The sequence below is a fragment of the Rhyacophila brunnea genome, unplaced genomic scaffold, assembly GCF_057557595.1.
Source record: "Rhyacophila brunnea isolate RB1 unplaced genomic scaffold, BYU_Rbru_1.0 scaffold_4, whole genome shotgun sequence".
Classification (NCBI taxonomy): Eukaryota; Metazoa; Arthropoda; class Insecta; order Trichoptera; family Rhyacophilidae; genus Rhyacophila; species Rhyacophila brunnea.
In genome coordinates this window covers 10,842,440-10,867,013 of record NW_028233068.1, presented here as the reverse complement: position 1 = coordinate 10,867,013, position 24,574 = coordinate 10,842,440, and the positions used below count along the sequence as shown (strand labels likewise).

The window sequence follows — 24,574 nt, the reverse complement described above, 5'->3', positions numbered from 1 at the left end:
TATCCAAGTAATTTTAGTCAGAATTGATAAGCAAAATATTATCGTTTGACAGCTAACACGACAAGTTCGGTCTTGTCAGATCCAATCATCATATCCGTTTTGTTATATCAGTTGCCAGTTAAATTGACGTGTAAATAATTACTATGTTGCCCTTAGACTATAGATACATCTAGACGCCACCCGTTGCATTGCTAAATGAAGCCGCGTGCCTTGCGTTTGGTTTGTGGGCGAGCGAACGCATTCGCCTACTAATGTTCGAGACCATAGACCATTTCGCTAGTGCTCGCACTAGACGCTCAGAATTAAAATATAATTTTCTATTTTTTTACGTTAATAATTTAGTATTTTTAAGCGGTCACAATGCAACCATTAGGTAAAGATATCCATAATTTAAGTTATTTTAAAGAAACACTAGGTCACTGATATTAAAATATATAATAATATACAAATAAATTATCACGAACATGTATCAACTTACCTATGAAACGTAATACCATATTCTTGTTTATCAGTACGGCTACCACATTTTAAGACAACACACAGAACCATCTTTTCTACTTAAATAACTAAAAATATTTACCATTGACTTTATGTTTAACACAAAAATTATCAATTTTAGCAACTCGAGCTCGCAAGTTATCGACGCTATGTGAAGCGTTTCGCCCCGATTTGATGGCGATAGTTTTGGCAACTAGCTCACAGATATGTAGACCTTTTATCTTACTCTAGCGCGTGTCGCAGAGATTGTAAGCGTGCCGAATACTTTCTCACTCGCACTCATGCATCGTTTTTGTTCAGGCCTTGGATCCTAGATTCGAACTTTGCCAAAAACAAAATTCTCAGGGAAAAAATATAGGGTCTTTTTACTGGTTCTCTGCCACCGGCCGCTGTCATCTGTCAGTGAGCGCAGTGTTGCCAACCGAACTATAATTATAGTACATTTTGGTTCGCGTACTATTCGAAAAGTTACATTTTCGTCCGCGTACTATTAAAAAAGTATAGTACGTCAAAAATACAATTTTGAAAATTTTTATTAATTGAATTCGCCGGTTTGGTTAGGTTAGGTTAGTAAAATGTTCCTACTTCAATCACAGCAAATCGTAATAACGTGAAGCGAGGGACGGTGTATAATATAAATAATATAAGATCTCAGTGTGCGATATTAGTCTATGGACGTGGTTTTGCGTTGTATACCTACTCTAAAAAACTAACGTGACAGTTAATGACGGCGGCCGGTGTTAGCATTTTTCGGTCGTAAGAGGTGTTATAATTAAGCAGGGCATCGGAATTTCTCGAATTCTCCGTTATGTTTATGTGACAAACAAAAAACTTTCATTTTCTACACGTCCTATAATTTTTGCCGAAATACTATAATGGCTTGGACCGCGTACTATAATTCGATGACAAAAAGATAGCTAAAATTCAAAATGGCGACTGACAGATTACGATGACGGAGAACCAGTAAAAAGCACCAAAATATATGCTTACAATTATATTTAAAAAAAAAAAAAAATACAATAAGTATATCGAAATATTATTTACCTAAGTAGGTATTTTTTATTTCTTATAAATACCTAAGCTATAAGACATCTTAAATTATTGAAATGAATGTTCCAGAGTTATAATTGACATACACGATAGAAGAGATAGAGTGTGCAGATATCATTTCACCCTGTCGTATCGTTTTGTCTTGCTGCACCCCCACCCCCCTGTTACCCGCTCGGTCTATTAAACTTTCTTTACAATCAATACATTAAATTTACACTATTTACAGTACCTATTCAGCTATCAAACCTTTCGGATAATTTTTGTTACCATTTCTTATTTCAGCTGGAGTTATTGGTGTCAACCAAATTGATGTCATCGTCAGGTCCTGAAATTCTCGATGCTCTGTTCCTCGGTTTTGTTGAAACTCCACACGGACATGCCAAAAGACTAAAAGTACCTAATGTCTTAAAAATTAAATTGTTGTTTTCTCTGTACACGAACGAGTTTACTAGTAATTTACCATTGCTGCACTCAATCGTATTATAAGTATTCAAAGGATTTTGTATATGTGATTTAGTTGGCATTCACAAAACACATGTAACTTAATGAACTGAAGCACAGTGTCGATGCAACATTGTTCATTGGATAAATAGTTGTTCGTGTTTGCAATAAAGCTGGAAAGAGCTTAGTAGAAATGTAACGTTCGGGAATACTGTCCGACAACAATACATCGGCGATAACAGGAAGTCGCTGTAGTCGCATATAGAAGACTTCTCAGTGACGTACCTGTTATGGCAGCACGTATGCTAGAGACGTGTTTAAATAATATATCAGCTCTCCTTTTAGATGCGACTCTTTTCTTCTTCGCTATAAACCAAAAGTTTACTAATAATAATTCTAACATTACTCCTGATCGTTTTAGACATATTTTTATTATAAAAAAAGCTTCAAATTATAAGTAAATTGATAGATCCGTACACCATGGGAGCGTAAAATGAAATGAAATTTGGGGGCATTCCTCATTTGAAAATGGAAGTGCGATTAGCTGCACTGGAGGGGATTGTTAGTTCACAGTTTAAACACGTGGACAAGAAGTTCTTGTTGGACAATAATGGCAAAATTGAAACGCATTAAATATAAATATAATTAAACGTTTATAATATAAAATTACGTTGGCTTCGTATATTGTATCACATTGTATAATATATTCAGTACCAGACAAATGTGAATGCCAGTTCATATAGACCCAAAGCTTTTGCGTCATTTTTAGTTTATAACTTAATGACAGTTAGGCCATTAACCATAAGAAATACAAATGTCCTCAAATATTACTAATATTGAATGCGTGTTTCATTTACGGGAAAAACTTGAATGATTATTATGATATAGACATAATTATTGAAAATAACATATTCTTTAACACGTGTTTAATTTTATCCCATATTTTTCCACAATCGAGAACTTCCCTTATTTTTATGTTCCTTAGTTATGTATTTTGTGAATGCCATCAATATCGATTATTGCTGTTTTCATTGCTCAATGATCAGTTCCTTTGCCGTTTTTCAGGCAGTATGATCAAAATACTATTTGTTTAGTTCTATTGTGCCACTATAGGTCATTCATTATCTTCAAACGTATCGTATTAATTCTTTCAGACGGTTCAGTCGATGTTGTCCAATCACTGTTCTTTAGAATGTCCGGCTACTATGGTGACGACTTTGACAACGGCACTGCTTCTCGAAATGCCGCAGTTCACTTCCGATCATCTTGCAGTCATCGCCAACGACTGCGTAGACCGCATCAGGGATAATTCTGATGCACACACCAGGTTTCATAGGAATAATTGCAGTTTTATTAATACTTTACCTACCGCAAATATCAGCAATGTCAAAAATCAGTAAATTTCAATCACAATTTTAGATTTGATCAGTCAACCAATTCCATAAATTGTCAAATTTACATATAATGTCCTGTGACTTGAATTTGTCTTATATGGATTTGTTTTTATATGTACATTAACCATTTCTAATACGAAACATCGACTAGTACTGAAACCAAAGCATTCACATTATTAAACAAACGGAGCTATGACTACTTGTGAAAACACATACTGCAGCAATTATTGTACACAGATAGGCAGCCAAATACACCGAACCAAAATTATGTAGAACAGTTCGTTGTATGAGCAACCACAATAAATCATGCATGCCATACATACATGATAATATCGTCGGTCCCTATTAAAAAAGTCGGATCTGAAATTTTGTCATTTTCGGATTATTACGTAAAAGTTATTTAAACACTTTAAACATTTATATCACAATCACAGTTTTTTTTGTTTGTTTGAAAAATTTCGAGATATTCAAGTTAAAAATGACGGATCTACCGAGAGTGTCCGAATAACAATGTCGGTTCTTACCAACCGACATTGTTGGCTGGGCGTGGGTGAGCAAGATGCGTCGGATCTGACAGTTGCTGCTATGTTCACCGGACAGACGGATGTTTTTATTATCGTTTAGAAAAGTTTCTATAACCCGTATTTTTATTCAATATGGCAATCAATAGGTCACAAAGGATATTTGATGAAACATCTTTGATTGCTCGTACTGAAAAATAGCATTTTGCAGATCCGACTTTTTTAATAGGGACCGACGATATGATGTCATTGCATCTATTCTATACACAAGACTGCTATCGGCAGCTATCGAGGGTAGTTTTGTATCAAAGTATTAGCAATTATTGTAACAGTTACAATAAGTTAGTGGTAATTGTTACAATAAGTGCTATGTTTTAACTATTTTAACAGCACCTCTCTTTTGTGTGCAAAATTTTAGAGCGAGATAGACAGTTTTGACTGTTTAGACGGCTAACTTATTGTAACAATTATAATACTTATATACAAACATATGAAAACTACCCTCGATAGCTGCCAGTGGTGAAGACTCCATACTAGACGATTATTTAAAGCCTACCTTCTTAAGGGCGGACATGTTCAGCGTGGGTCATACCTGGACATACCTTAAACGTTGTAGATAATCTATTTATATAATTTTGAAGCCTTATTATCCGTTATATTTATTTAAAACATTTGATGACTGCATAAACTATTTTTATTACATAAAATAGTATTCTTTTAAATCTCTCGCTCTAATGTTTTAGAATATAGTCATATTTCAGTACATAAATGTGCAGTGGTGTTAAGATTTTTTACATTTATTAATTTTTAAACGCATTTATAAAACCATCAGTATAATTTATATCGACATTACTATAGTGAAATATTTACGATAAAAAATTATATTGATAATCTCTGTGATCCCAAATTTGACAAGAATTAGGCATTTTATCATTCAAAAAATGGGCAACGTTAACACATTTGAAGATAATTCTAAATTTACTAATCATAAGCTATGTCTTTGACCATTCAAGTGTGATAAACATCCTACGAATAATGATTGCTTTATAATAATTATTGACCTAAGAATAAGGTAGTGTTTTTTTGAAATACGCCATTTCTTTTGGCATTCCCCAGTGGTTAAGCTACAACATACGGCCGTAGCCATAAATTGATAAACTATAATTGAAGTAGGGAGTAAAATGATGTTAACGGCGCGTGTTTGAACATGTACCTAACCGAAATTTTTTTTTTTTTTTTTTAACAGTACATCTATCTTGACTGCGCACTTTGTCCAAAATCATTATTAATTAGATAATTAATTTAAAAAATAATTTCAACGGCGCTTAATCGAATATTAATAAATAAGTAAGTATAGATTGTTTTTAAAAATAAAAATAAATTTTATCTAATGATTTTTGATGGGTATAAATGTTTTGAAAAATACGTAATTTAAACACATCGCTCATTTTTATGTAGTCAATAAGTTTTTGAAGTTTCATTGAATTAGTGTGTCGTTGTCATTTATTAGTGTGTACCTATTCATTAGTAGTAAATATCGTACTATTCTCGTAAGTATACCTTACAAGTGTGCTCTTCTTATCAGATGTCCACAGCCTACCTCTTTCCAAAAGTCACCCTTCGCCATTGATAGCGGCCGATAGCAGTCTTGTGTATAGAATAGATGCACAGGTCTGCAAAGACAATGGCTAAAACAAAATGTACCCATTACTATTCAATGTGCGAACATATTAATCATATGGTTACCAATTAACCGGCTCTATGCCTTCAGCAAGTTTTCTCGCTCTATGAGCCCGTGATCGACAGGCCGCACATACAAATTTCGCGAGTCATCTCGTCCGACTTCAAACTCCAATTACTAGCCACTGTAGATTGATTTGAATAAGCTAAAAATTAAACACAGTGACATCTGTTTGAATAATTATGAAATACTTAGCCACAAATTATCGGTATTACAGCGATATTAGTAAAGCTTCGCTCTACATTCAATGTGTGTCGTTAAAAATCTGCGGCCTGTCAGATACTGCTATAGTAATATCGTGAGGCATAGAAAAGGTTAAACCACACTAATAACATTATGGAATCACCATCTAGTGTCATAATACGATAAATGTATCTATTTGATGAAGAAATTATGATGATAATTTTTGTGTTTTAGCTGGAAAGACATATTGCCAGAATGTCTCCGACTTTTACGGGAACGGAGCGGAATAGTTAACCAAGACAATACAGAAATGTCGGGTGAAGAATTTGTCACGAGGTGTATCCACGCTTTGTGTCAAACTTCGTGGAAATCGCCTCTTATAACCCCGTTGGCTGCCATGTTCAGGTCTATTGAATACTATTTATTTTCTATACTACTCTATTGTACCATCTGCCAAGTTATTATATTATGCCGTAAAAAATGGCATTTTGGGCTGCGGTTTTTGCATCAATGGCTATCTACACTAGCTTATATTTACAATCTTTCACAGTCTGTCATCGATCATTTGTATTAGTTTTTAGGCTTATATATTCCCTTTTTCACTTATCTTTTAGATGTTTCGCCACTAGGAGAGATGTGTGTCGAAAAGTGTTAGGGTTAGCTGATAGCGAACGTTGCTTATGCCTTTAAACTTTGCCTTTCACAACTGAATATGACGCAGCACATCTGTAGTTAGATATACCCATGGGGCGGACTCTACGTTAAGAGTTCGTAGAGACCATCCCCACATCGTTATCAAAAATACACGTCCAATATACATCATCATATCATAATATACCTACCTATTTAATTACATTATTAAATGAACTATTTATTTATTTTATCCATCTAAACCCGTTTTATAGAGATATTTATTATTATTATTCAAATAAATAAACCTATTGTTACACTCCCAAATGGTCCCCATTTGGGGATGTCTGTGAATCTGTAGAGCCCTAATCGGTATCAAGCCGACAAATAGTAAGGGTTGATTACGAAAATAAATAATAAACCGGCAACGTTGTACATGGTTGGCGGCAAAATTTCATACTGGCAACGCCGCATTGGTATCGCTTCGTAAGCGGCGGTTTTTTTTTTGGCGCGTCAACGCTGTAAACAGCCAAATCGTAAACATATACATTTCGTCCTCCGTAAAAAAAATATATAAAATGTAGTAACCTAGTAGATATTAATGCAAATAAAACTCGTCGTTTCTGACCACAATTCCGGTGTATTATTTGTCCACCACCAAGTCCCGAATCCAGACGAAAAACCATACAAAAATAAAAGTGACAGCATCTTTTCACTTTCGCAAATGGAGGGAGATGACACTATGTACAAATTAAGAAAGTTATGGCATCTATTTTTCGCTGACTGGGGTGGGGTCACTCAGTCCCATCCTGTCTCTCTCGTTCTCTAAATCTCGTTCTACAAAGGATGTGAATACATTAGCATTAGTATACGCATACTGGGGAGTGAATCGAATAACCCTTGGTGAGTAAAAACTCTCAATGTATGCCGTTGTTCATAACTGATAATAGAAAGTCTATAATAATAATTATTATAACCACCCACGGTGGCCGCGCGGCTTAAGCGTTGGACTATCATGCCGTGGGTCCCAGGTTCGAATCCTGGGTCTGGCAATTACACATATTGTTTTTCAATAATTTGTGTCTGTCAGGGTATGGACCTAATAGGTTGAGCAAGTGGCTGACACCCATTTCTCGTAAAAAACAAAATCTGTTAATACAAACCTCTACTCTGTAGAGGCCCATATGATCTTATTAGGATCGGACATGGTCGAAAGAACGAAGTTAATATTTGAAACTCAAATTGTTTTATTCTGCATTGCTGTACTTTATATTTTGAAAGAAAAGTATTAGCACATATCGTAGAAGGATTCTTATTTTCAGCAGCTTGTCTATTCTGAGAATGAACATAAACATATACATATCTACACAACGTTATAATTATTATAATGTACTGTTTTCAACTGAATTTATATTCAAATCTTGTAGTCAAATAACGCCATGTTTTTATTTATCAGGGAAGTACAGCTTTCAAAAGATGACCATTCACTGGTGGTCAACAAATTGTGCTGCGATTTTGATCAGCTGACTCCAGATTCTCTCCCACCGTTGCTACATCAACTGCTGAGGTATTTTTTTAAATAAATCTTCACAATGTAAAAGTGTCATATTGGTCTACTTTATGAAAAATGAGTTAGCGTTTACATTACGTAAAAAACAGCATGTAATTATGGCTCACTGATCTCCAAGTTGAATGTATGTACTAACTAACCTGCACTTGCGCTTAGTATGAGACATTACATAGTATTTGAAATAATTCAACCATCATGCTTGTTACATTACGTTGATGTTTAGCTCATCAGTGTCACAATAATTGTAGGGATTCATAATGTATCCAAATGTCACTCCAAAGCTAAGTCGGCTCGCACATCAGAATTCGCCGCATGTCGAAATCGTCAATGTGACGTCATCGTTATCGTCATAACACATGCTGTCAAATGGAGCTTCGCAGATTGGTCGAATGCAACTGAACAACAAATGCGACAGTTCGACTACCGACTCTTCTAACATGTTGGATGTCGCGAGAGCCGAGAACATGTCAGACCGCGCCTGCGGAAAGCGCTCGATGCAGCCATTTTTAAATCTAGACGTCAGTGCGCGCACACCGGTCACTGGGTGCTTGATGAGTTTTGCTGCGATAAATGATCCACTGTGCATGGATATTATGCCTAATAGCTGATGGATGAATCCAATATTTTCGCCTTCTGCTTAACCGGATGGCTGCCAATGACGTCTTAAGATGCAAACTTTTCCGTGAATGGAACGCCGCTCATACAAAAATGACGTCTTTGGACGTCCCGCTTTAAACGGGGAAAAGGGGGTAATTCGCGGGGGAAATCAATTATTTTAAACATACAAACATGTTGAACACACAACGACATATATTAGGAATATCGTCACATACTCAAAATTGAAACAGAATTTGTTTTTACCTCTTGAAACGTAAATTGATTTTATTTTTTTATTTTTGCAATAAAATTCACGGCGTGTAAGGTACCGTCATACACACACCTACCGGCAGTAAAAAGGTTAAAATTCTGCGGTACCAATACATATTTATCTCTTTTTCAGCGTCTGATGACATATTTGCGTAATGGCGCTGGCCAACGTACTTATTATTTTGACGTTTCGAGACGTGAGTGTCGATAGTGACACTAGTAAATGTGCGTTTTCGTCACGTGCAACAATGTTTAGCGCGGCTCAGAACTCGGTCGCGTCGAACGAGGCGAGTCTTGATATGAGAGCCAACACTTATTTTAGAGCAATAGAGTGACGCAGTTGAACAAATCGACATGAGATTCGCCAGATGAAGAATTTCGTCTTGAATTCTAAGAGCCCGAAGTATGGAAAGTTGACCTTACATAAATCTAACTAATTACATACAATCCCTATACATCAATGATTTTTTATCAAAATTGGTGACATTTTTTAAATAACGATTTTCCGTAGTTTATTAATATATTTTTTAATTGACATACAATCGTAGAAGTGCGAAAACTGCCCAATATTAGTTGATTAAGTAATTATATACTAATATAAACTTGAAATATTTTAATCATTGCATTTACTGTGATTAATTGAATAAATGAACACATCTCGGATACAGTATACCCACAGTGCCTTCTCATTCATATATTTTTATTCGTATGGCAATAATTTGTATATTATTAAGATGGCATCTGTTTGCATAGTAGATGTCGACAGTATGCATAATAATAATAAGACATTTATTTAATACCGTTAGTCTTTCATATTTGCATAGACAATTGACTCAAAACAATTTTGCTACCTGTAAGCTTAATGTTCAAAACCATATTTACTTGATTTCTGTTTAGGTAATGTAATTAACGCATAAGCCAACTTATTTAAAAGTTATGATATCCACCATGAATGACAATATCACAAATCTTCATTATTGATTATTCCCAATCGCAGTTCTAATCAATTCTTTTGTATATAATTTCATGGTATACAGATTATGCACTGAACAGCATAGCACCATGGTCTTCTTTCGCATCGCGGACTACTTCACTTCAAGACTCTTTCCCAGCTCTGTGAACCAAGGAGATGGACTACACGATTCCGAAAGTCCCATTCTGGACCCAGATGATGGAATAGGTGATTATCCTTCTATGTACTTGTGTTTTCTATATATCATAAACTTATTTATTAGACATTCAGCACAGCATACAGCACAGAAGCCATATAAATACAAAAATCTTATTATGATATAGTTGGTATCACAGAATATTGAAGTTAATGGCCCCATCAAACCACACCGCCCCACACCACACCCGGTCTTCATCGGGCGTATCACGGGGCCCTACGTTTGGATGTGAAGCGTCATTATGACTAGGAATGTCTCAGGAGCAGTTATCCAAAACTGAGGTCGGCATGCACTCAAATGTGCTTTGACTGAATTTACATGACTTAAAGTTAAGAGTACCCATGGGAGAGAGAAGCACATAGAGGCAAAATTAAAAATTGTAATAACTAACGAAAGCTAATAAAAATCTGCCGAACAATCCACAGAAATATCACAGAACAGATTAATAAGATAGAAATGCAAAAGCCACTCATTACAGACCAAGACTTTGAAGCTAGTTTTAGTTACTGTATGAAAACATCTTCTTGGCTACGTTTCCTGGCGCTGTTGTTTACTAAATGGGAGGAGCTTATAATGGAATTGCGGTTAAAAATGGGCGGAGCATGTTAGTTCACAGTTTTAACACGTAGCCTAGAAAATGTTTTCGTACAGTAATGACGGTCAGGCCATAAAATGCAAGATATAGAAAGTCTGCTGAATTTCCTCAAATATTACCAATATTAAATGCGCGTTTCGTTTACGTGACAAAATTTAACGCAAATACACAGCGCATCCCCAAATTATTCCATCCAACCATATATATCCATAAGATTATAAATATTTATTTAGTGTTAACTGTGGAAATTAGAAAATATTACATATAATAATATTTTACTTAATTAATAAGTTGTGATCAGTGCGTTATTTGCGTTGTCAGTCAGTATTGACAAGACATGAATAAAATCTGTCGACATAATGAAAACGCCCGTTCGGCGCTGACCGCGCTACGCGGTGCAATGACTCAATATTCTACAGATGCTGATGTGCAAGTCCGTATCGCCACTATTTCTTACAGCACAGCTGTAGTGCTGCGTATATGGACGGAAGAATTTCATGTGCATACAAATTGTTTACGCGGTTCAGCCGGCTATAGTATAGCATGTTACGCACGTAATTATTCTGTGTGAAGTTACACATTATTCATTCTGTGCTATTGATTTCATTAATTTGATATTACTATAATATAAAATCAATGTTTTTTTTTTCTTAGAGCAATACAGTAGTGATCAAATCTGGAGATCTCATGCAACTTGTTTATTTGTTGCCGGCAACGGGGGTGCGGCCATGAAAAGCTTGTCAACAGCACTGAGAGGAATGGCAAAAAGACCGGCGGCTATTTTGGCAAAACCACCCCTAATTCAAGTAATGCTGGTCAACTCACACTATTGGGAGAATAACATACAGGCAAGATGACTTTTTTTTATATAATACAACAAAGAAAATAGTCATCTTATTTAACCTTATATAATTATAACTCTACTTAACTTATCTTTTAAACTTTTGTAACTATAATATTAGATGTCCTAAACATGAGAAAAAACCTTTTATATAAATGAAGCCTAAATGTATGAATTAACAAAAAAATGATTAACCTTTTCTATGCATCACAATATTATTATAGCAGTATCTGACAGGCCGCAGATTTTTAATGACACACATTGAATGTAGAACGAAGCTCTTACTACAATCGCTGTAATACCGATAATTTGTAGCTTAGTATTTCATTATCATTCAAACAGCTGTCAATTGTGTGTTTAATTTTTTAGATTATGCAAATCAATCGACAGTGGCTAGTAATGTGAGTTTAAAGTCGGATGAGATAACTTGTGAAATTTGTATGTGCGGCCTGTCGATCACGGCCTTATAGAGCAAGATAACTCGCTGAATGCATAGAACCGGTTAACTTGTAGCTAGGGACTTCACGTTGCAAGTTCATTTGAAGAGAACTTCACACTTCTACTCTGACACTCCACTATATTTTCAGACTCGCTCAATTAGTTAATTACATACATGATTCTGTATACAGATATTGCAAAATAAGCCTTGATGCAGTGGCGAGAGGTGAAGGTAGGCTGTTTAGATTCGACATAAATAGTGCACACTAAACTTTGTCAGTCATACTTATCTGTTTTCTTTGAACTAAGAATACAAATTGCAGATGATGCTGGTTAATTTTGAAAAATCAATTAAACCCTCCCTTAACTATCGCGTGAAAATTCAGAAGCCGCTGAACTTTTTTGATCCATGCATGCAATCTTGCAACTTGCACGATAATACGTATTTCCATGTGCATTTTCCTGTTATGGCCGCGATAATACGTACTGTCAGCAGTAAATCCATGCATGTGTAAACAGGCTATTAGATTAGCGATTATAGTAAAAGAGTAATCAAGACTCACAACAGGTTGAATAATTGAATATTTTTCTATTAAACAACATATCCATATTATTTTGTCACAGATACTCCGAACTTGTCTGACTAATAATTACCTGGAGGACCAGAAGAGAGCGGAATTTTCATGGTGTGCTGACACCATTCCCAAGACAGTTGATGTTAAACTTCTTGTGAAGAACCTTCTGGAAAGCAGGTCTCATATACCAATTTTATTAACAAATTATGAATTAATCACCATTTTCTTTTCAGAACGGAGCATATAGATCACCACAGTGTGGAAGTATTTTAACAGATTCTGCTATTTTTTTAAATAATTACTAGATAAAAAGAACTTTTTATATAGGTACCACGTTTTTAAATTCTGTTCAATCATATAAACTTGTCAATTCTATGTAAGTATTAAAAAATACTTTTTTAAAATTTTTTTGATGAATTATCCCATCCTGCGTATTATATGAATTATCCCAAAATGCGTAATAAAGAGAGCAATTATAAGAAATTTTCAAACATTTATTAATTGAATAATATATATGAGACTTGTACTTAATATGAGATAAAAAACAAACAAACAAACAAAAAACAAGAAAGCGAGTTAATTCTTTTTTCAAAATCGTCGAATGCCGTTACGCAAAAGTGCAACCATTGAATTCGATCGAAACGCCACCTTGCGGATTTTTTCCGAACTAACTTTCCATACAAAACAGAATTAACTGAAAATTAATTCAATTTTGCTTAAAGATGGCTAAAAGTATTAAAAGAATCCATTGTCATCGTGTTCTAATATATTCTAAAAGTTTCGAATTCAATTTCAGTTAGTTAAAAATCGATTGCAAGATTTGTACTGGACAAACAAGAAAACGAGCTAATAAAAACGTGGTAACAAAATAATGTACGAGAAAATGCTCTCATATCATTACTAACTCGATTTCCAAAAATTCAAATAAATTCGTCAAATGTTGATGAAGACAAAGACACAAAGTTACCGAGGCTTATGATTAAATTAGCTTTTTCATTGTCTTTGATTGGTGGAATCGGAAGTACCGCAGATAATACATAGTCATTAGAAATAATTCACATGAATCATAAAAAGATCAATAGCTTAAAGGCGAGAGCACTCACCCGGATCGTGAATGATGTGACTTTGAGTCCCACTTGGTCCAACTTTATTTGTAGGTTTTTTTTCTAATATGAATTTTTCTGAGGTTTTTACTATATTAAAGAATACAATATTCTTAAATCTTGTATGTAGAGGTTGTAACTGAGAAATCTCATCTCGAGAATAATTAGAAAAGGCCAATCTCGAATCTCGAGAAATTAATTTTCCGAAATTTCGAGAATTCTCATTTCTCTTTACTAGACGAAGCTGCCAATCGAACCGGAATTTTAAAAATTACCTTTAAAAAAAAATTTTAGGAAAAATTTTCTCACTGAAAATTTTTTTGGCCAGAAGAGCTAAAAAAACCTCTTGACCGAAAAACTAAATCGAGAAAACAAGTTTTCTTGATTTTGAGAATTCTCAAATCTCTAGAACTGAAAAAAGTCGGAAATGACAAAAAAAAATTCAATATGAAATTTAACCAATTCTACCATATCTTATATTCTAGAATCCTTATCAAGTTTTGTTTCAATCTCTTTAGCTACACCCAATTTTGTGCTGTGTTTTTGATGTAAACAATTATATTACTGTGCTTAATTTTTTTCTAAAAAGACCATTAAAGTCATGAAAACCTAATAGTATTCAGTTGTAGTTAACACCGGCAACCGATGAACTTCTTTGTTTAAATCGTCTCTCGTCCTTTCATGTCTTTGTCTTTGCGAAAAATATAAAATGATACTTTTCTTTCCAGCAATGATCATTGCCACATAACATCCGAAGGCCTGCTTGCACTGGCGGCATCACTGCTTTCATCCGGAGTGGCTCCCGTCGGTGGTGTAGGCTTGGCCACATCTCTTAGAAACACAGGAAAGCTTCTGGCAGTTTGGCTGGCAAAGAAGACGCCTGGAGCTGCGAAGCCGGTACTTCAGCTCTTGAGGGACAACTTGGGTACAGGAAATGCAGCACAGAAACATTTAGCCGGTGAAATTATATTCTATCTTTGCCAATGACAACAACAAATTAATATTTTTTTGTTTATAGTGAAAAAAAAATAGCGCCACAATATACTATCACACCAAGACTTATGGTACTATGGACTTATGGTACTTTATAGTGAATTAAAACTCATCATGATTATTTTGTTTCACGGAGATGGAGTATGATTTGAGTTACCCCATCTCCACCTGCCATGTATATGCAGCCGCGGTTTGTGCCCGGCCGCCTTCCATGACACTATAAACGTGTCAGAATGAAAAGATTTTAGTGCCACACTTGACTGACTTCAACCTGACTGCAACCAATGCTTAAAGAAAGAGTTTTAGAAAATAAAAAGAATCTTGACTTGCTCTGCCATCATTTATCTTTAATGATGTGAAGTGTCCTCTGTACCCGTGTACTGAAACTGCCGAAATAGAGGAGTCAGGAGTTGAAAGTGATGAATCTAAGGAATGATCGGAATTATTCCGTCCTCCATATGACGCAGAAAACTTTTTAAATGCCTCAAAGGAGATGGAGTAGTACGTAATTGATAATAGGCACTTCATTTACGGTTGGATCCAAGCAAACACATTTATCTTTATACTAATTTACACATTCAACAAAGCCCGTTTACATGTTAGTTATACACGATTATGGAATTAATTTTAACTAATTGAAAGGGGTTGGAGGTTACAACACGCTCTCTAGTCCCAAAACAAGCCTGACGAATTTACATTTTTGAATTGTATCGTTGCTAACTTGATCGAACGACAACTGCCTTACCATGAGGTCACTTAATCACAATCACAATACATTGGTTCAGACGTCTTACAGATTTATCATTATGATGGTAACATAACCCGGTGTAACCTTTCGACTTAAACCTTGCTTGTACTAAAACCGTGACACATAATTCAATGCTAATTGTTTCACTCTCGAAAACAAAATGTTTAATAAAGATACAACTGTCATATTAGTTTATTATTACTCAGCCTGGTGTAGGCCCTAGCCGTCTCCTACATTGCTTTGAACCGTCTCCTCTCCTCAGCCAGAAACATCAATTGGACATGCTGAAAGACTGAAGATCTTTTTGTACACTTATCCAGGCACCGGGTTCTGGTATCTCAGCATGTCGTCGTCATTCTAACTTTGTCGACATAGAGCTCTTCGACACTGATATGTTGTTCCACCCAACAGTGTTTTAATCTGTATAAATTTATGATATCCAGCTCATTGCAGACACTATACAGTTTGCGATTAAACCAAAGACGTCATACTTGTAAATCTCTATCATAACTTCATTCAGCTCTAAAAATATTTTTAGTCCAAACAGGATATTAGAGATTGTTTCTTTCAAATACATAATAATATATGTATCCATTTTATCTTTGATTCAGATCATTCAAATTTGATTTTCACAAAACATGCATATCTGGACGTACCTCTGTATATCCCATCGACATATCATATCAGTAAGAATTGATTCAAAGGCATAATATGATTGTTTGTGTTATCTATTGAAGAGACGCTTGGCACATTATGCCGAGAAGCGCCAGCGTCCGTGACGTCGTGCTGTGCGTTGATTCAAGGCATCCTCGAAGACTGTCTAACCTCAGGGAGTGAGGACACCATCGTTTCCAGGCTTTTAGTCTTAGAGTCCGCCAGGGCTTCTTATCGGAACGATTCTAGGTTGAGAGACACACTTTTTATGGTCTGCAGAAAAGGCCTGTTCTCAAGGTAAGACATACTTTATTTTACGTAAATGCCCTATTCATTTTTTTTTTATAAATGTGGGTTATGTAGTCTTATAATGCCATCCCCATTCGGAGGTCGGCCACCATCGGGGCGATCTAATAAGTTGAGCTTACATCCATTTCTTGTAAAAACAAAAATCTGTTAATAGCATTGTTAATGTTAATTGTTAATGGTTAATCTGGTAATAAAATTGGCAGTCATATCGTCACTGTTCTGGCAAAAAACACTAATTTGAAAAAATGACATATCGAGTTAGTACCAAAATGTTCCTTATTTCAAACTTTACCGTCTGGAAACCTTCTTAATAAATAAACAGTCTTTATTTTAAAGTCACCCTTTTTACGATTACTTAATAAACTCACATGATAGACCATTTCAAACATTTTAACAACTTCAAAGTCAAATTACTCAAAACTAGTATTCTCCAGTTAGTGTGTTCTGCCAGAACAGAGACGATATGCTCTGCTTAGGGTTGAACAATGAAATTTACTTTTATTAATAAACTCCAGCGTCACATTGATATGATCTCTCCGCCCATATGTCTACTAAAATCAATGAAGCCTCTCTGGATGGCAGGAGAAAAGCTGATTCAAAGGAACGATAATCCTGAACAAGTCTAACGCCTTGAATGGCAGGCATCCAGGGTAACAAACACTCATCTGGTGATAAACCTGATGGTACAGCTCCCAGGAGCTCAACTCTGCCACAAAAACATTGTTAGCATACACCGCAAGCTGCGGATATACTCGATGTGTTTAAATTGGGATTAAAGCCCTCTCCTTTATGTAAGTGCGGAGAAATTCAAACCATACTGGTGAATGAATGTGAATGAATATTCATGTTTGTTTTTAACATTATTCACGTACAGATGTTCTTGTAGGGGTCGTCGATGGTGTTGTAGATGAAAGACGATCGTGATGATGGAGGAGTGAGAGTTTATTTATGGTTACATTGTACAAGGGTACAATCGGTACAATAATATAAATAAACTGACAGTACATAGACTGAGATAGTTAACGGACCAGGTACTTAGATTCGAGTGACATGTCCAATGAATTATGTTTCGCTATTTATACAATCAAAATAATATCTACCCATTATAATTTAAGAAATAACTATATTAATCGAGTCAGCTACTTACTGTCATTTGCGTCAAAGGACATACAAGTAGCTGACTATTGTATAAAATATAGATATCGCGGAAATAACCTTTGCTTACTTATTGTACTATAATTTGACAGTACGGAAACGCATATTAAAGAATTTGTAATTGTGGTAAAGTATTTAATATCGCCGATCAATCTACTGACACAGGTAATGAGTTGTTTATCGCCGTATTCTTAATACATACAAAAAAATCAACATGATTCGTGATCCACAAGTAGACAATTTGTTAGTGCTCCACATTAAACAATAATGTGTGACTTTTTATTTATTGTATGTATAATAATAATCTTTTTCACTATCTCTTTATTCCTATAGAGACCCAGGTGTTGGGAAAGTAGCGGTGAGAGGTCTGTTATGTTTGCTGAAGTCCTTGAAAGGAGACGACATTGGCTTCTCGCAAGACACCGGTTCGACCAACCACTCGGTTCTGACGCAGATATCCATCGATGTCCATTCTTCCCAATCCGGGTCCAGGTATTTATTATCCAAAACATTTATTATATTTTAATAGTTTTATTTCACATTTTTATGCAATAGACTGAAAATCATATAAAAAATCAAATTATGAAATTTCGGTATCGAGCATTCAAATAATATATCAATAATTTTATATTATCATTGATACAATTTGTCTTCGACACTGCCATCCATTCGCATTTACCCCATCAAAATATCCCGAAAAAAGCACCCGCATCGATATGGAAGGTCCGGTCAAAAGAGTCTCAAAAAATAGCCAAATATATGACAAATTGATGGCTTTCATTGTATCTTTTGATCCCCTGCGTGAATAAATGTTACGTTAGTTCATTAACAACAGGTAAGTAGGGAGCATTACAGCGGCGTTGGCTTTTTTTGAGACTCTTTTGACCGGACCTTCTGTACCAGTGGCGAAGGGTGGAGGTAGGCTGTTAAGATCCGCCATAAATAGTGCACATTAAACTTTTTCAGACATACATATTTGTTATCATTGAAATAAGACTACAATTAACAGATAGTGTAGGTTAGATTTTAAAATTCAATTAAACCCTGAGAAACCAAGCCATAATAGATATTAGTCAAAAAATACATGTCTATCTATAAAATATCTAAAATTATGCAATTAAATCATACATAACTTTGAGTATTTTATAGATAGAATAATATTTTTTATTTATTATAGTTTGGTTTACGCAGGGCTTAATGAATCAAAAAAATGAAGCAAAAATATGTGTAATATGTAGTTTTAATCCAACGAAAACAAATAACTATGAATGAAAAATTGTACACAATTTTGTCGCATTGCCCAAATTAGACCAAATCTATTATGGTTTCGTTTAGGCAGGGTTTAATTGATTTTTAAAAACTAACTAATACCATCTGTAAATTGTAGTCTTAGTTCAATAAAAACAAATACATATGACTAACAAAGTTAAGTGTGCACTATTTATAGCGAATCTTAACAGCTTACCTCCACCCTTCGCCACTGTTCTGTACCGATGGCGGGTGCTTTTTTCGGGATATTTTGACAGGGTACTTGGTGAATATTCGCGTTGGTTTGTGCGAGTCTTAAACCTTCATATAAAAACGCTCTAAATAGGTAGGTAGGAATGCGAAAATAAGGAAAATTTTTCAAAATAACGTTATAGATAACGATATTTTATTATATAAAATTGAGCCGTGTTAACTAAACGACATTGTTATAATTTCAGATAATTCCGACTCAAATTTGATCAATAAAATAAGAAATACGAGTGAAAATGGCTTGGATGGCTTTTATTTACTCTTTGATTAGCAAATTATGAAATACAAAATGTATGGCAAAAAACAGTAAAACTTTTTTGTTACAGTTTTGCAAAATTGTTCAAAATCGCTATAAATAGATTTCATGAATTTTCGCGAATATTTTGACTTATGGCAAATTTCGAATTAATCGTGTTCATTTTAACGGGGTTTAACGTAACACAAAAAAGTAGCTTCGTGTTTGTATATTGTTATATTTCTAAGTACAAATGATTTCTTTATTTCCAGTTTTAAGATATCTATTATTAAAATAAAACATTTATTTCGGATCACAATCGTAGACAGAATCATGGCTTCAGTATTATTTTAATTCCGGGATTTTAGGATCAGTCAAAACCACATTATTATGAATTTATATTTTCTTCGTAAAAATATTTACTATTATTCGATTTTTCTTCCTGTCCAATGAGACAAATTATTATGGGTTGATTTTTATATATACTATACATAGCCAAATGAAAATATCTCTATGATCAGACCAAAGCCTTGTATTTATGCATATGTTTTCCTGATTCCATATTACTCTACTTACAGTAAAACCTCGTTAATACAAATTCCATGGGACCGAAAATCGAAAAAAAATTCGAATTACGAATTACGAAATGTATGGGGGAAAATATAAAAATAATTTTTGATTTTCATTTATTTCGTTTCTGATCATAGATGTGCCTACCGAATTGGGTCATAAAATGTCAGGATTATTTTAATTACCATCATAAAATAGGTAATTTTTGATGTTTTAAGGAAAGTCTGTCACAATTTTCAATGACTGACTCCCGAAATAGTGTACTTTATTACGATTTATTGAATATTTTTATATGCCACGGACCCTGAAATCATTTCGAATTACGAAATTCGAATTAAAGGTATGGTTTTATATGAAAATAATGTGCAAGGGACTTTTTTTTCGGGAAAATTTCGAATTACGGCGAATTTCGAATTATCAGTGTTCTTACTAACGAGGTTTTACTGTATTTACTTTTGACGAGGTCGTGTTTTTTTTAGTTCATATAAAACTTTGTATTAAAAAAAAACTTTAAATCACTGTGTTATGAAACATCTCTTCTGCAATTGAGACATAGGTCTGGGCACTCGGTGAATGTCGATCAGATGCTACTGATATAGGGAGTTGAAGCCTGAACATTAAAGGAACGGACAATAAGCGGACTTATGGTTTTCGAGATGTGGTTGTATCAGCGTATCATAAAGATATCCTGGTCTGCTCACATTTCCAATGAGCCAATAAACCGGGAGAACTTATAGATACTATCAAACGCAGAAAAGCGGCATATTTTCTGCAATGAGAAGTTGGATTTCATATGCAATATTTCAATGCAGGGAAAGGCAGAAAGCTTCATAAATGTCTCAATATCCAAGATGTTAGGGATCTGATACGACTGGCCCAGAATAGGGATGTGTACTGCAAGTTGGTTGCCAACCTCCGATAGAAGACATCAAACAAATCACCAAAAAAAATGTGTCATTGTCGCTGAATTTTCTTTAATAGAGTTACAATAATGTCCCTTAGCACGGTGGCATTAGATACCTGTTTGGAAGACATTATACAATAGTAAATTATTTTTTCTAGCATCCGCTCAAAAGTGAATGACGGAGCAGTTTGTATGGAAATAGTTTCACTTCTACGAAAGTGTTTCAATCAAAACGCTAACGTCAAGGAAGAGCTATATACAGGTAAGATAATATTGCAAAACCGTTAATGTTTTAAAGCTTGTTTGCGCAGACTTCATTAGGACTCGCTAGTTGCACTAGCCACTAAGCCACTTAAAATGCTTAGTAAAGTTTACACGACTTGACAGCTAAATTGTATTGTTAGCACGATGGCGAATACAAAAAATTTAAATTTACGCATATTTCTGCTAGTATTCTTATTTGTCACTAATCACTAGTTGGACAAGAGTTGGGCGGTTTACACGTTGTGACAATTTGCGAGTGCGAGTGGAGGTATGGTGAGGATACATACTAATGATTACGAGTCACTTCACGGTGAGGTTTCATAATAGTTTTTTATTTTACGAGAAATGGATGTTAGCCACTTGTTCAACCTATTAGGACCATGCTCTGGATCTCAAACACACGCGTTACCAATCGGCTATCGTGAGCCACTATATATATAATACCGTCATTTTCTTATATTCTCATATTCTCAAATGCCCCGAAATTCATTCATGTATTCTGCAGAGAGCTCTGGATCTCACGCACCATACTAATATTCAATGTATCATTCCAGGTCTTCCACGAGCCGTATTAGGTAGGCCAGCCCTGCTCACTTTGACTTTGGATCTCCTGCAGGAGCAACTGTCTTCAAAATATGTAGCCCCAGGGCCAGAAGGTTTACCACCGCTGATCATAGAAAACTGCGTCATGGTGAAAGATGGAAACGCACACCTACAGGTAATGAATGAAAATTTCATTTTAAACACTTGACAGTGATGTCGAAATATTTTCAGATGTCTCCAATATAACAGCGGTGAGGTGTGGAGGTAGGCTGTTAAGATTTGACATAAGTTAATAGTGCACACTATGGTTTGTCAGTCATATTTATTTTATTATATTGTTTTCATTGAACTAAGAATGCAATAATTATTTGCAGATGGTGCTGGTCAGTTTTTAAAATTCAATTAAACCCAACGTTTAGTGTGCACTATTTATGTTGGATCTTAACAGCCTACGTCCACCCTTCGCCACTGCGATATAATTAGAAAAGTGCTAGCGCTAATAATTGATTTTTCAGGAACCAATCGGCCGTCTGCTGTTCACAATTGTCCAACTGCTGTACCAGGCTCAAGAAGATGAGGACGCCGAGGAGGTGCTTACATTTGGACCGTCCCCCGCCGGACTATCGCTTCAGAGAGATCGACTGAGGGGTCCACATCTCAAATTGTACGACTTGATGATATCCATTGCTGAACTGATGGCCAGATGTACACCAATACATTTTAAATTAGTAAGTTTTAAAATATGATAAGTCTGAAGAGTTTGTACAGAGGTTTATATGAATTTTTTACCGTTTGATATTGCTTTGACAGCATTGAAATATGGCGGCTTGTTTCGATGTTTTGTTGTTCGTATGATTTATTTACGATTTTTGTGATTGTTCATCTAAATCAGTCATGGATCCAGCCCGCAAGCCAGATTTGGTTCTTCAGTGCTTCCCAACTTCTTTTATGTTTAGGCACACTATTCAAATTATAAAATTTTCACTAAAGCTTTACCTAAACTTTATTACTAAATTTTTACGCTAAAGAATACTTACCTACATATTATATTACAATCAGAATCAAAGTTGAGAGTTTTTTTCAACAGTTTGAACAGTTTCCCCCCAAAAGAAAATTTCCCTCCAAAATCTGAGCCCAAGTGAGCCCCCATGTATGTCTGTAATTATAAAATCCTTGTTAAATTTCATTATATTTACTATATAATATAAATATATATTTTTCGTTTAAATTCTCTTAAAAATTGCAACTCTCACTACGTTTATCTTATGACAGACTTGCCGTTCTAATTCTGGTCGTGAAACAAAAAAGGTTGTCCATACCTGATCTAAATATTCTAAATAATGGTGGTACATTATATAAAAACTTTTTTCCACTAGTAACGCTTAATGCAAGGGGTTTACCCCTGTTTTAATTGTCAAGTAAATTTCAGAGAAAAGAGATGTGTGATGCTACCTATAAATAAGTCTGCAATACAAAGTGACTTGTAGCTAATTTAATCATTAGCCTTAGTTACCTTTTTTCAGCATCACTTTAATATATTTCGGCTCCGACAGAACTTGGTTTTCTTCCAACGATTGATCAGTACTGTTTTTTCCTTTGTTGATACACTTATTTATTTACAATACCTACCACACTGTACATAAGGTTTGAGGGGGGCCAAGCAAGTCAAACCAATGTCGGCATTAGAGACCATGGACTATATATAGAAATGTGCCTCACATCCACTGCGGTGTCATTGTCACTATAAGTGCAGTAGCGCCAACACTTCTTCTAGGCAACATATCTAACGACTCAGATAAGTATAGAAAGTATTCCTACGGTTTTATCATTTTTAATTATGAATGCAATTCTCTCTTACAGGATGATGGAATTCCGTTAAATGGTCCTGATTATACATCTGCAGCAAGGCGATTGGTCTTACAGCAGGCACTGCAAGCCATAGAAGCCCTACAGTCCATATCACCACCCCCGGTTCTATTGGCTTTGCATAAGGCCGGTCAGGGACTTAAGGACTTCGTGAAAGTATGTAATAATGTAGAATATTACTCTGAAATAGTTGCATAAATTTAGAAAAACCTCTCTAACACAAGAACAAAGTATGTTTTCATTCTTACTATGTCATTGTCTTATTTTCAGAGTAATTTAAAACCAAAGAAGGTGGACAAGACCACCAAATCATCGCAGAAGAGTCCAAATGCTAAAACTCAAAAAAGTCCAAAGGCTAAGTCACAAAAGAGTCCGAAAGGCAAATCGCAAAAAAAAATAATTGATAAAGGAACCGTTTTCAAAATGCCAGAGACAGTTTTCGACTTGGTTACAGTGGCTAGATTGTTCGAGTTACTCTATGGGTGAGTTCACGATTTCATTAATATTCTTATAATATAGCATTTCCTGTACCCAAGATTGTTATCCTTAGAATTGTACATGTTTCTTTGTCAACTCACTTAACCTCTTAATGACCACAATTTCAATCGCCATCGCTATTCTGATCTATCTTCCGTTATTCTCCTACAATCCAGAATGCCGATCCTGAGTTACGCCATCAAACTATCACAACTTCATCAGGCCTTCTTTACACCCAAAAAAATGTTGACTGGTCAATATATGTAAATTTGTTTGATTTTGATGTTTTAGATTATGACACAATGACATTTGTTTACATATTTTCAAAACCAATACATATTTAGGATGAATTCGCCTTCGCATGGACTAATGTCTATGTAAAGACGTGGTCATTAATTGTAAGTGATTCCCAGAAGTTACAAATATTTGATTGTAATCTTAGAATCCTCCAATATATCTGGCAAATACTTTTTTTTCTTTTTACCTCAACAACATGAGGCCCAGTAACTTAACAGAGTTAACTTCTCGTGATAATTAACTGCCTTAATACATAAAGTGATAATATGTTAGAATAGCCTGTATAGATGTAGGTATATACTACCTGTGCTTTCAAAGTGTGTATTTTTTCAATAACGTATAAGCATTTAATTTAAAAAAATCATTTTGATGTTATATTCAAATTGAGATATACAACTAACATAATTCCTTTGTACAATGAAACA

The 24,574-nt window shown here is 34.9% G+C and overlaps 1 protein-coding gene across 1 annotated transcript in view; it reads left to right on the top strand.

Moving 5' to 3' along the window:
* Positions 1-24,574, top strand: part of FANCI (Fanconi anemia complementation group I) — a 41,920-nt gene that overhangs the window by 361 nt on the left and 16,985 nt on the right. Inside the window, exons 2-16 of the mRNA XM_085953856.1 lie at positions 1,831-1,941; positions 3,144-3,316; positions 6,063-6,233; positions 7,915-8,025; positions 9,933-10,075; positions 11,314-11,507; positions 12,563-12,690; positions 14,345-14,574; positions 16,095-16,308; positions 17,809-17,967; positions 20,861-20,964; positions 21,521-21,684; positions 22,025-22,237; positions 23,370-23,531; positions 23,646-23,857. Coding sequence (XP_085809982.1) covers positions 1,831-1,941; positions 3,144-3,316; positions 6,063-6,233; positions 7,915-8,025; positions 9,933-10,075; positions 11,314-11,507; positions 12,563-12,690; positions 14,345-14,574; positions 16,095-16,308; positions 17,809-17,967; positions 20,861-20,964; positions 21,521-21,684; positions 22,025-22,237; positions 23,370-23,531; positions 23,646-23,857 — 2,489 coding nt within the window. The remainder of the gene's footprint in view (positions 1-1,830; positions 1,942-3,143; positions 3,317-6,062; positions 6,234-7,914; positions 8,026-9,932; positions 10,076-11,313; positions 11,508-12,562; positions 12,691-14,344; positions 14,575-16,094; positions 16,309-17,808; positions 17,968-20,860; positions 20,965-21,520; positions 21,685-22,024; positions 22,238-23,369; positions 23,532-23,645; positions 23,858-24,574) is intronic.